Source organism: Carcharhinus amblyrhynchos, chromosome 7, assembly GCF_965287045.1.
Source record: "Carcharhinus amblyrhynchos chromosome 7, sCarAmb.v2.hapA, whole genome shotgun sequence".
NCBI lineage: Eukaryota > Metazoa > Chordata > Chondrichthyes > Carcharhiniformes > Carcharhinidae > Carcharhinus > Carcharhinus amblyrhynchos.
In genome coordinates, this window is record NC_137330.1 from 37,685,739 (window position 1) to 37,700,068 (window position 14,330).

Genomic DNA, 14,330 nt, shown 5'->3' on the forward strand with positions numbered 1-14,330 from the left:
GTTTCATGAATAGTCACATGATGCACACAAAGATAGAAAGAATTAAATCTATGTTGCATTTCTCACAATCACTAAACAGCTCAAAGCATTAGACAACCGTTGAAGTCCTTTTTGAAGTGTAGCCATTGCTGTAATGTAGGAAGCACAGCAATTACTTTGCACTCAGCTAGTTGCCACAAACAACAATGTGATGATGACCAAATAATCTGTTTCCATAGAATAGAATCCCTACAGTGCAGAAGGAGGCCATTTGGCCCATTGAATTTGCACTGACTCTGACAAAATATCTCACCTAGACCCTTTCCCCTGCCCTATCTATAGAGTCTTACACATTTACCATGACCAATCCATCTAACCCACACATCTTTTGGACACTAAGGGGCAATTTAGTATGGATAATCCATCTGACCTACACATCTTTGGACTGTGGGAGGAAACCAGAATGTCCGGAGGGAACCTATGCAGATACGGGGAGAAAGTGAAAACTCCAGACAGTCTCCCGAGGCTGGACTCGAACTCGGGTCCCTGGCACAGTGAGATAGCAGTGGTAACCACTGTGACACTGCATCATCCTTTTGTGTGATCTTGTTTGAACATTTGCAAGGACACTCGTGATAACTCGCTTTTTTCAGCTTAGTCCTGTGGGATATTTTACATCCAGCTGAGAGCAGATGGATCCTCTATTTAATGTCTCTTCTGAAACATGGGACCTCTGACACTGCAATCTGCCCTCAATATTGTCTTGCAGTATCAGCTTTGATTTTTGTGCTCCAATCCCTGACGTGGGGCTTAAACCACGTGATTCAGAGATGACTGTGCTACCAATTGAACCGCAATTGGCACAGGAATAAAGAAGTAATAAGTTTATACTGATTGTTATTTTAGGCATTCTGTGCAGTTTTGGATATCTTGCTATTGAATGGACAATTATATAGGATGCAGCATAGGAGAAGGCCATTTAGCCCATGATGTCTTAAGGAGAATTTACCTAAAGCTGCTCACCTGCCTTCTCCTCATCGCCCTGCACATTCTTCCTTTTTAAGTATTAATCCAGTTTTGTTCTAATTGCTTCAATAGAACCTACCTCCATCAGATTTCCAGGCAGTGTATTCCAGATCTTAACCACTTGCTGTACAAAAAACATTTTTGCTAATTTTCCCATTTCTTCTTTTGCCATTACCTTAAATCTGTTCCGCTTGGTTCCCTTCTGCCAATGGGAACAGTTTTTCCCATCTATTTTGTCCAGACCCCTCTCTCCCTTCTCTTACCCCAGGGAGAACAGTCCCAACTTCTCCGATCTATATACATGACTGTTCCTCATCCATCTTTTCTGGAACCTCTATAATGCCATCATCACTTCTTTCTGAAAGTGTGGTCACCAGAACTGAGGCCAAACCAGTGTTTTATACAGGTTTAAAATAATTTCCTTTCTTTTGTGCTCTATACCCCTATTGATAAAGTTCAGAATGCTGTATTCTTTATTAACCACTCTCAATCTGCATTGGCACCTTCAATGACTTATGCACATAAACACCTGGGCCCCTCTATTTCTGCACTTCGTTTAGAAATGCCTCCCTGTGCTCCTCCAAGCAAAATGAATCAGATATTAAAGCATGTTCTGTTTGGTTTCTCCAAGTATTTGTTAGGGCTAAGGAACTATGGGATAATTTTAATCCCTAGAATTGGTGTGTTTGGCTGAATGTGATGCAAAAATGTGAAAAACAAATCACACTTTGAGTCTACTCACTTCCGGTCGGAAGATGAAAACAGAAAGTGCTGGAAAACCCAGAAGGTCTGGCAGCACCTGTTGGAGCAAAACAGAGCCAACAGGTGGGATTCCACACTCTTGTCAATGGCAGAATCCATTGTGAGTGAGAATGGAAATTTTGGCGTTCCGGCTAAAATTTCATTGACTTTCAGCAGCGCTTGAAAATCCCAATGAACAAGGATGGAAAATTTCAGTCCACAGTTTAGAGTCCAATGTAACCTTTATTCGGAATAGTGGGAGGAAGGCAAGCTCCTTCCTGATTTCTCCGGTCATTCAAGCAAACAAACCTATTAGTCTGTACCTCCCTTCTCTCTGCTCCCTGGCTGCAGCCTGGTGCTGAGGGCATGTCAGCCACTTAGCCAGGAAAACTGAGCCCAAAATGGTAACCCTGTCTTGCTGTTAAGTTTGGCAGATCTGAAGGAAGCCCATTCTTTCAGGTTTCCCACCTACTAAACTGCAGTCCCATTCCCTCCACTTCAATATCAGAGCTTACAGTTTGAATCTTTCTGTTGATCTAAACAATGAAGCATTTTGATGGTGGAATAAACTATTTCTTTTCTGGTTGGAAAGTTCTATGTTCTATGTTCTATGTTCTAAAGTCTATAATGAAGTCAACACTGTTAATTTTGACGTAATAAAAGTGATGAAAGAGATTAGTTGAAAATCCTTTTTCTTGAAGCGTGTTGGAACGTGGGCTGATTTGGTAAATGTAATAATTTATGCAGAAATCACAACACCCTTCAGTTGAAAAGTGGATAAGTATTTGAACCAGAGGAAAAAGTTAGAAGTTTTACTTTTTGGTCACAAATAAGGCTCACATTAACATTACAATGAAGTTACTGTGAAATTCCCGTAGTCGCCACAGTCCGGCGCCTGTTCGGGTCAATGCACCTAATCAGCATGACTTTCAGAATGTGAGAGGAAACCGGAGCACCTGGAGGAAACTCACTCAGACACGGGGAGAATGTGCAAATTCCACACAGACAGTGACCCAGGCTGGGAATTGAACCCAGGTCCCTGGCACTGTGAGACAGCAGTGCTAACCACTGTGCTACTGTGCTGCAAGATGCAAGAAGGTACAAGACTTTTGTGAAAGCATGCAATTAGTTTAGAATTACGTTGGCTGGGATCTGGCATATACATGATGGGCTGAATAGCTTCTTTCTATGCTATAAACATGTGCAGTTTATGATTCAATCACAATGGCGCAATGCTGAAAGCAGGAACTAGAAGATTGTTTTGCCATGACCTTACACAGCCCTCTGCTTTGTATGAGCTCGGCAATGTTTTCTGAGTCATGTTTCCCTTTGGTGGATACAGAACTTGTACAAAATGTGCAAGAGCTTTGTTTTGCATGCTTAATTTATTTAATTAATGGCATTAATATTTAACGTGTTCCATTTTCCAGCGTTTCTATTTAACATGTTGTTGAGTGTTCAAAGTGGCCAAAGATGGCAAGCTGTATTCTTATCCTTGAAGCGGGTTCTCGTAGGTAGTCATTTTTTGATAATGACAATTCTACTTGAAAATTTCAAGATTTTTGCATCGAAATCCTACAACGAATTTGAATGTTTAAAGACGAAAAGATCAACAAGGCATGGCTAAGGAAAGATTACCTGCCGCCAGCTCTGGACTACCTCTAAGCCACAACCATATGCCACAAACTGTATCTAAAGTTCCTGCACCACAGAACAGACCAAGGGAATGAAACTAAAATACTGCAGATGTTGGAAATTTGAAATATACACAGAATCAGCTGGAACAAAATTCAGCAGGTCTGGCAGCATCTGTAGAGAGGGAAACAAGAGTTAACCTTTCAACTCCATATGACTGTTCAGATCTTGACCAAGGGAAACCGCCTCCAGATATGTAGCATTCCAGTTGTTCTCAGCACATTCCAAACTGCTTCACAGCCAGTTAATTACTTTTAACTATGTAACTGTTTGCTTTTTCACAGGCAAACACAAAGAGCCTATTTGCATACAATATCCCACAAACAGCAGTGAGATAATTGAACAGTTTACTTTGTTCCTGGTGGTGTCTGCTGAGGGATAAATGTTAGACAGAAATGCTGAAACCCCCTGCGTTTCTTAGAATGTTTCCATGGCATCTTTAACATCCAAATGGGTGGTATTCAAATTTACATTTTGTCCAAAAAAGAGCAGTCCAATCTCATTTTGTGTATATACTCCAATCTCATACTTGCCCAGCACCAAAGTGCTGGCTGAGTGTACACTCCAAGTCATAGAGGCCATTTGGCCCATCAAGTCTGCACTGACCACAACTCCACCCAGGCCCTATCCCCTCAACCCCATGCATTTACTTTAGCTGATCCCCCGATACTAAAGGGCAATTTAGCATGGCCAATCCACCTAACATGCACATCTTTGGACTGTGAGAAGAAACCAGAGCACCCGGAGAAACCCACACAGACACGGTTCAAGTACCAGAATAGACCTTATCCCACAACCTCTTGACAAGCTTGTTATGCTCCTTTCAGTTTTGCAACCAGTGCTTTTGCACCAACTGTTCACATGGGACACACTAATTTCTTAATCTTCCACTTTAATGATCTGTCTGCATGCATTCAAATGGCTCAATAACACTGTTCTCCTACCTGGCTCCCTGCATTACCTTGACACATATCCATGTTTTGATGTCTTATTTTTCATAATTTTAGGGAAACTGTATGAACAAAAGTGCAATCGATTTATTTCCCTATTTTGTGTCAGGTCTGCCTGATGTGCCATACTTTGGTACAGTTTCTCTTACTGTTTGCATATTATATGTCCCTATTAACTGACTCCTCATGAAAGACATTCAAGCAATGGTTACTTGCTGGATTGCTTGGGGAGGTGACCCTGTGCCTCTTTGTGATGCTTCTTAGATAACCATGAAATTGCTTCTGCTACTTCCTGGGGCATCAGCACCCATTTGTGGTGTGAGGAAGCAGTGCTGGAAAAACTGATTCTGTATCACCTTCAGGGATAGCAATCTCTTCCATGCCCACTCGACTCATTATCCCTGCTGTTGGGAACTTCCAGATCCAATGCTGGAATTTGTAGGCCATTCTTGCAGGCAGGATCTTCTGGTCTGCAAATGGTGAACCCTTAATATGGGGGAATCACAAGATCCCCCCACCAGCCAATGGCAGGTCATCTCCACCACCACGAAACACACCTGGAGGAGGAGGGGTGGGTAGGGGCGCCGAAAATTCCTCCCCATGAGGTTCCTCTCTTAGCCCACCATTAATGGCTATAATTCTAACTGCTTTTGACCTTCCACCTTGCTCTCCTTCGTAAACACAGTAAGAAGTCTGACAACACCAACCGATTTATTTGATAGTAAACTCACAAGCTTTCGAGGTTTACCTCTTCGTCAGGTGAATGGAGAGTTCTGGCCTCAGACAGAGCACATAACAGCACAGACAGTTTACAGATTACTGATTAGAATGCGAATCTTTACACCTAACCTGCTGTTCAAGTCTTAAAGTGGCCAACAATGTGAGTGGAAGGAGCACTGATCACAGGTTAAAGAGATGTGTATTGTCTCCAGACAGTACAGTAAGTGAGGTTTTGCAAACATGGGCAAGTCATGGGGATTACAGATAGTGCTACATGAACCCAAGATCCCTGTTGAGACCGTCCTCATGTGTGCGGAACTTGGCTATCAGTCTCTGCTCAGCGACTCTGCGCTGTCGTGTGTCGTGAAGGCGGCCTTGGAGAACGCTTACCTGAAGGTCAGAGGCCGAATGCCCGTGACCACTGAAGTGTTCACCAACAGGAAGGGAACAGTCTTGCCTGGTGATTGTCGAACGATGTTCATTCATCCGTTTCGTAGCATCTGCATGGTCTCCCCAATGTACCATGCTTCGGGACATCCTTTCCTGCAGCGTATCAGGTAGATAATGTTGGCCGAGTTGCAAGAGTATGTACCGTGTACCTGGTATTCTCACGTGTGACGATTTTATCCATGTCGGTGATCCGGCATGTTTTGCAGAGGTTGCTGTGGCAGGGTGTGTGGTATTGTGGTCACTGTTCTCCTGAAGACTGGGTGGTTTGCTGTGAACAATGGTCTGTTTGAGGTTGCGTGGTTGTCTGAAGGCAAGAAGTGGGGGTGTGGGGATGGCCTGGCAAGATGTTCGTCTTCATCAATGATATGTTGAAGACTCCAGAGAAGATGTAGCTTCTCCGGTCTGGGGAAGTACTGGACAACGAAGGGTACTCTGTCCACCCGTCCCATGTTTGTCTTCTGAGGAGATCGGTGCGGTTTTTCGCTGTGGCGCATCGGAACTGTCGATCGATGAGTTGAGCACCATATCCTGTTCTTATGAGGGCATCTTTCAGCGCCTGGAGGTGTCTGTCACGATCCTCCTCATCTGAGCAAATCCTGTGTATACGGAGGGCTTGTCCATAGGGGCTGGCCTCTTTAACATGTTTAGGGTGGAAGCTGGGGAAGTGATGCATTGTTAGGCTGTCTGTGGGCTTGCGGTACAGTGACGTGCTGAGGTGTCCGTCCTTGATGGAGATGCAAGAATGCAACCGATTCTGGGGAATAGTCCGTGGTGAGTCTGATGGTGGGGTGGAACTTGTTGATGTCATCATATAGTTGTTTCAGTGATTGTTCACCATGAGTCCAAAGGAAGAAAATGTCATCGATGTATCGAGTGTATAGCATCGGTTGAAGACCCTGTGCGGTGAAGAAATCTTGTTCGAACCTATGCATGAAGATGTTGACATATTGAGGTGCGAATTTGGTCCCCATGGCTGTTCCATGTGTCTGGATGAAAAACTGGTTGTTGAAGGTGAAGACATTGTGGTCCAGGATAAAGCGGATGAGTTGTAAAATTGCATCTGGAAACTGGCAGTTGTCGGCATTGAGTTCTGAGGCAGTAGCAGCAATGCCATCATTGTGGGGGATGTTGGTGTAGAGCGCCGAGACATCCATTGTGACGAGGAGTGTCCCTGGTTCAACTGCTCCATGTGTGCTGAGTTTCCGTAGGAAATCTGTAGTGTCGCGACAAAAGCTGGGGGTTCTTTGTACAATGGGTTTCAGGATGCCCTCGACATAGCCGGAGAGGTTCTCACAAAGGGTCCCGTTGCCCGATATGATGGGACAGCCGGGTGTATTTGCCTTGTGTATCTTTGGGAGGCAGTAGAGATCTCCAACGCGGGGAGTACGTGGAATGAGAGCACAGAGGGTGCTTTGAAGGTCCGAATCAAAGGTCTTGATCAGAGTGTTGAGTTGACGAGTGTGTTCTTTGTCAGATCTGTGGCTAACTGTAGTGTTTCTCATTGTTCAGTTGTCGGTACACTTCTTTACAGTAATCCGTTCTGTTCAGTATGACGATGGCCCCTCCTTTGTATGCTGGTTTGATGACAGTGTTGCGGTTGGTCTTGAGAGCGTGGATGGCATTGCGTTGTGCTTGGGTGATGTTGGGTGAAGACGAACATCTCACCAGGACCATCCCCACACCCCCACTTCTTGCCTTCAGACAACCATGCAACCTCGAACAGACCATTGTTCGCAGCAAACCACCCAGCCTTCAGGAGAACAGTGACCACAATACCACACGACCCTGCCACAGCAACCTCTGCAAGACATGCCAGATCATCGACATGGATGACATTATCACACGTGAGAATACCATCCACCAGGTACACGGTACATACTCTTGCAGCTCGGCCAACGTTGTCTACCTGATACGTTGCAAGAAAGGATGTCCCGATGCATGGTACACTGGAGAGACCATGCAGACGCTATGACAACGGATGAATGAACATCACTCGACAATCACCAGGCAAGACTGTTCCCTTCCTGTTGGTGAACACTTCAGTGGTCACGGGCATTCGGCCTCTGACCTTCGGGTAAGCATTCTCCAAAGCGGCCTTCACGACCCATGACAGCGCTGAGTCGCTGAGCTGAGACTGATAGCCAAGTTCCACACACATGAGGACGGTCTCAACAGTGATCTTGGGTTCAAGTCGCACTATCTGTAATCCCCATGACTTGCCTGGGTTTGCAAAACCTCACTTACTGTACTGTCTGGAGACAATACACATCTCTTTAACCTATGATCAGTGCTCCTTCCACTCACATTGTTGGCCACTTTAAGACTTGAATAGCAGGTTAGGTGTAAAGATTCGCATTCTAATCAGTAATCTGTAAACTGTCTGTGCTTTATATGTTCTGTCTGAGGCCAGAACTCTCCATTTACCTGATGAAGAGGTAAACCTCGAAAGCTTGTGAGTTTACTATCAAATAAGAACATAACATAAGAAATAGGAGCAGGAGTAGGCCATCTGGCCCTTTGAGCCTGCCCCGCCATTCAATAAGATCATGGCTGATCTGTCGTGGCTCAGCTCCACTTTCCCACCCTCTCCCCATAACCCTTAATCCCCTCTCTTATCAAAAACCCATCAACCCGCTTCTTAAAAATATTTAGCGAGGCAGCCTCCACCACTTCAACGGGCAGAGAATTCCAGAGATTCACCACCCTTTGAGTGAAGAAGTTCCTCCTCAACTCCGTTCTAAACCGCCCCCCCTTTATCTTGAGGCTGTGCCCCCTAGTCCTACTGTCTTTTTTGAGCGGGAAGAGTCTCTCCACCTCTATCCTATCCATCCCATTCATCATCTTATACGTCTCAATGAGATCTCCCCTCATTCTTCTAAACTCTAACGAGTACAAGCCTAGTTTATTCAGCCTCTCCTCATAGCTCAACCCCCTCAACTCCGGTATCAGCCTAGTAAACCTCCTCTGCACTCCCTCCAAGGCCAAAATATCCTTGCGTAAGTGCGGCGCCCAAAACTGCACACAGTACTCCAGCTGTGGCCTCACCAATGCCCTATACAGCTGCAGCAAGACCTCCCTACTTTTATATTCAATCCCCCTCGCTATGAAGGCCAGCATCCCATTCGCCTTCCTGACCACCTGCTGCACCTGCAGGCTGGGTTTTTGCGACTCATGCACAAGGACCCCGAGGTCCCTCTGCACCGTCGCCTGCTGCAGTTTTTCGCCCCGTAAGTAATAGTCCTTCCTACCATTCTTCCTACCAAAGTGGACCACCTCACACTTGCCAACATTAAATTCCATTTGCCATTTCCTGGCCCATTCGCCCAGGCTATCTAGATCCTTCTGCAGACTCTCCACACCCTCCGCACAATTTGCCGTTCCCCCAATCTTGGTGTCATCAGCAAATTTTGACACCCTACACTCGGTTCCCTCCTCCAGATCATCTATATAAATGGTAAATAGCTGAGGCCCCAGCACCGACCCCTGGGGCACCCCACTAGTCACCAACCGCCAATCCGAATAGCACCCATTGACCCCCACTCTCTGCCTCCTATTTGACCACCAATCCTCTATCCACGCTAACACCCTACCCCCAACTCCATGTCCTCTGACCTTCTGCAGTAACCTCTTGTGAGGTACCTTATCAAACGCCTTCTGAAAATCCAGAAAGACCACATCCACAGGCTCTCCTCTATCCACCGCCCTAGACACATCCTCATAGAACTCCAGTAAATTTGTCAGACACGACTTCCCTTTAATGAAACCGTGTTGCGTCTGCCCTATCAAGCAATTCCCTTCAAGATGCCTCGCAATTTCCTCCTTAATGACGGATTCTAACATTTTACCTACCGCAGACGTTAAACTAACCGGCCTATAATTCCCCGCCTTTTGCCTGGCACCCTTCTTAAACAACGGCGTAACATTAGCCGTTTTCCAATCTTCCGGCACTTCCCCGGAATCCAGCGACGTCTGGAAAATAACCACCAAGGCATCCACTATAACCTCCGCCATTTCTTTCAGAACCCTCGGATGCATTCCATCCGGTCCTGGGGACTTGTCCACAATCAGCCCCTCCAGTCTGTCGCGCACCACCTCTCTAGTAACAGTAATGTCATTAAGACCCTCCAGTCCTACCACCTTTCCATCGCTAACACCCGGCAAATTGTTCACGTCCTCCTCCGTGAAGACAGAAACAAAAAAGTTATTCAAGACCTTAGCCATATCCCCATCCCCTACCACTAGGTCCCCTTTCTCATCGTCTAAGGGACCAACGTTCACCCTAGCCAGCCTCTTCCTTTTTATATATTTATAAAAACTCTTGCTATCCTTTTTTATATTAAGCGCTAGCGCAGCTTCATAGCTTGTTCTACCCTCCTTTATCAACTTTTTTGTCAATCTTTGTTGACATTTAAACCTTTCCCAATCCTCTTCTCGCCCACTGCTCTTAGCTACTCTAAATTCCTCCGCTTTTAATTTAACACTTTCCTTCACCTCCTTCGTTATCCACGGCTTATTACCTCTCTTCCTACTGTCCTTTTTAACCATCGGAATAAATTTCTGCTGAGCACCAAGAAAGATCTCCTTAAAGATCCTCCACTGCTCCTCAGCAGACCTACCTTCCAACGCGCTTCCCCAGTCCACATTCGCCAATTCTTCTCTCATCCTACCATACTCCCCTCTATTCAAACAAAGGACGCGTGTCTGGGAACCCACTTTCTCCTCCTCCATCTGCAACAGAAACTCCACCATACAATGATCACTCTCTCCAAGAGGATCCTTCACCGCAAGGTCCCTAATTCTACCCGCCTCATTACATAGCACCAGATCCAAGATAGCTCGCTCCCTCGTTGGCTCCAACACACACTGTTCCAGGAAACTATCCCGGCAGCATTCCAAGAACTCCTCCTCAAGCCCACCTCGTCCAACATGGGTCGACCAATCAATATGCAGATTGAAATCCCCCATAACTACTGCCGTCCCATTCCTGCACGCCGCACTTATTTGCGCGTTAACAGCCCGCCCCACCTCCAGATCATTATTCGGGGGCCTATAGACGACACCCACCAGCGTCTTCCTCCCTTTGCTGTTCCTAATCTCCACCCACAATGATTCCACTTTCTGCTCTTTGGCTCCGATATCATCCCTTGCTTCCACCTTGATGCTGTCCTTAATCAGCAGAGCTACGCCACCCCCTCTTTCCTCCTGCCTATCCTTCCTAAACACTTGATAGCCCTGTACATTCATCTCCCAGTCCCTGTCACCCTGCAGCCACGTCTCTGTAATGGCCACCAGATCGTATCCATTTGTGTCGATCTGCGCCACCAGCTCATCCACTTTATTCCGAATGCTTCGTGCATTCAGATAAAGCGCTTTCATCCCAGCCTTCTTCTGGACCCTATTTGCCGTAACGCCACCACTTGGGACATCCTCAGCCTCTTCCCTTACCTGTACCCTATCCTTAACTGTAGACCTCCTAACATCACCTACCCTCGCACCCTCCCCCCCCCCCCTAATTAGTTTAAAGCCCTGTCTACAGTCCTCTTTACTCGATTCGCCAGCACTCTGGTCCCAGCACGATTCAGACCAACCCCATCCCGCCCAAACAAGTCCCACCTACCCCAATACTGGTGCCAATGCCCCATAAATTCGATCCCATTCCTCCCACACCAATCAATAAATCGGTTGGACTTAAACCTGGTGTTGTCAGACTTCTTACTGTGTTTACCCCAGTCCAATGCCGGCATCTCCACATCATGACTCCTTTGTGAAGACATAGCTCAAAGCTTAAGTCTCTTGCCAAATTTTTAAAAATATTACCTCCTTTAGTTCATGTCCTTTCTTCGTAATGTCTCTGAACAACACTTTGGGAATTATTTCTACATTCAAGACAAGGGTTATCGGGATGAGGCAGGAAAGGGGAGTTGAAGATTATCAGATCAGTCATGATCTCACTGAATGCTGCAATAGACTTGATGGGCTGAATGACTTACTTCTCCTATATTTTGCAGTCTAAGATGTGACATAAACTTCAGTAGCTGTGGATATGATAGTATAGTTCCCGGCTTTGTAATTCAGAAGTATGGCAAATAATACAAATAATGCAAATCCAAATCCCATTATTGCAGTCTGAGATCTTCAATTCATCTTATAAAACTTGAGAATAAAATAAACAGAAAACATGACATAAATCTTTCATGCTTGTAATAAAAACCAACTGGTTCGTTTTGCTGTTTAGGGAAGAAGACTTGCCCTCTTTATTTGGCCTGGTCTAGATGTGAATCTAATTCCAAAGCAACATATCAGGCTCTTAATTGCTTTCTGCAATGATCAGTCAGTTGCATTGGACTGTTGCAAACACAGACTACATTGCTTCAAGAAGCACCATCCCACTTTCTTAGTGCACCAAGGGTTGATTAATAGATGCTGGCTTTGCCGGCGATTCCACTTCATGAAATATAGCGAGACCAAAATAAAACAATTGAGAAGATCATGGAGGTGAAGATATTTACATGATCTTGTTGCTCGTATCTTTTGTGAGGTCATGGGCCAAGAGGTGCAGTTGAAGCAAGTTTGAGTTGTCACATCTGATAGATGAGAAATACTCCAGTTACAGTCTGGTGGCGAAGGTGAATATTGCATCAGTGACCACATTGCTGATAAAATGGATTTCTCTCTGAACTTGATTGCGCCAAACATTTTGAGTGATTCTGAGGCTTGCAGTTTGTAGGTAATGGTGGTGGGGGAGGTGGGGTTCAGGAGATAAGACACTTGGTAAGGAGTTCTGAGCTGCTGTCCTGCTCTCATGGTTATGGTTGATGTTTAATCCAGTTGAGCTGGTCAATGCTGACCACCAAGGATGGTAATTACGATGGATCTGACAATAGTAATACCATTGTAGGTCCAGGAGATAGCTTATATTTTTCTTGTTGGCAATGGTCAGAGCTTGGTATTTATGTGATGAAAATATTATCTGCAGTTTTTAGCCCAAATCTTGAAGTTGCTGAAGCCCTAGTTGTTTATCAAAGCTGGTGGACAGGTTCAGAACGATTGTTGAAAAGGCTAATTGAAAGTTGCCTTTATCTCAAAGGCCCTAATACACAAAGGAGAGGAAGTATAGAACGGTGACCAGTCCACAGTCCTTTGTGTATAGGAGATTGAGGGTGGGATATTATGACCTCACTCGATCCAAAACTGTAAAATCCCGAGGTCAACAGACCTTCCCAGTGTTTGCCCCTCACCTGCCCTGATTCCTGTGGTAGGCAGTGCGGTAAAATTCCAGCGTGAGGGTGATCTGATCAAAGTGTTTAGAATATAAAAACAGATTTGAAGGAGTTAATATGGATAGACTGATTTCTCTGGTGGGGAAATATAGGACAGAATCTTAAAATGAAAGTTAGGCCCTACAAGAGTGAAATAAGGAACCACGGCTTTCACATGAAAGGCTGAGAAATTTGGAACTCTCCTCCAAAAGGCTATGAATGCTAGGATAGTTGGAATATTCCTGACTGAGATCGATAGCTTGTTCAGAAAGTTGCTGTCCTATATAAAAATTTTCACACTGTAGATTCTTCCAAGAGTAATCCATTTGTGACCTTAGGACAGAAGGAGTGTCATTGATAAAGCAACAGAAAATGGTTTGGGTTAGAGCCATTAGCATGAAGAACTCCTGCACCAATGCTCTGAGACTATTTCCACAGCATTAAGGAATGCTGCTTGATCTTGAGGCAAATTTACAGAAATTTCATTCCTATATGGCCAAGCTTTAATTTTAAAATTCTGTTCTATATTTGCCCACCAGAGGAAACAGTTTATCTATATCAGCTTTGCCAGACAAACTGTCTTGGAGTCCGGGAACAAGTGCTACATGTTGCAGTCAACCAAAGTAGGCGGATCTTCTAAATTTAAATGAAAATCCTTTGAATTAAGACTTTTGAAGAGTCACTGACCATTGGGAGAGGACCTTTAACTAGTATATATGTGCCATCCTATGAGTCTGTCACCATAGTGTTCATTGTGCCATGTATCAGACCATTATGGATGATGCACTTCTACTTTGCATTGCAGATTTTATCCAATCCTTGAGGGTATCAGACCTGTGCTTCAGGAGAAAATACAGTTTATTTTTATCAATAATCTGATCGTGTCAATCTAAATGTACAAATATTAAACTAAATTTAAAACTTGCCTTCCAAAAAGAACTGAAGGATTTGAATGCATTTAAGTCAATCTGCCAGTTACAAAATAAGGACCGTTAAGATACGAGATCATCATGGTGTCCTTTCACCTCTGGATCTCTGTGCAGCCAAGACTGAGGAGCTGGAACGTTTGACCAATTGCAAGGGCCCTGTGCAAAATGAGTTGAGTATTTTTATTTAAGAAAGTGGTGCACCAAATTTTTATTTCTGTTAACTACATTTGTCCTCAATGTTTTGTAGGTTTCTCTGGCAATTGCGTTGGCTGCGGCGAAAAAGGATTTCGTTACTTCACCGAGTTTTCCAATCACATCAACCTGAAACTGATCACCCAGCCCAAGAAGCAAAAGCACTTGAAGTGTTATCTGATTAGGAATGCACAGGGCTGTCTTACTAAAGGACCCTTAATCTGTTGGAAAGGCACAGGTGAGAGCTGGATTGTGAAATTTGTTGGGGAGGAAAGTATTGAGGGCAAGACATCAAACCTAAGAAATCCATTAACCAGTTTCTGTTGAAAACAAATTGGGACAGATCAGTGAACCTGATTTCAGTTGATTCTGGGGATTGATAAACTACT

General features: G+C 44.8%; 1 protein-coding gene across 3 annotated transcripts in view; it reads left to right on the forward strand.

Annotated features, from left to right (window-relative positions):
• Nucleotides 1-14,330, forward strand: part of greb1 (growth regulating estrogen receptor binding 1) — a 264,880-nt gene that overhangs the window by 133,601 nt on the left and 116,949 nt on the right. For all 3 annotated transcript variants that reach the window (XM_080192166.1, XM_080192168.1, XM_080192167.1), the window contains one exon: nt 13,997-14,179. In XM_080192166.1, coding sequence (XP_080048292.1) covers nt 13,997-14,179 — 183 coding nt within the window. The remainder of the gene's footprint in view (nt 1-13,996; nt 14,180-14,330) is intronic.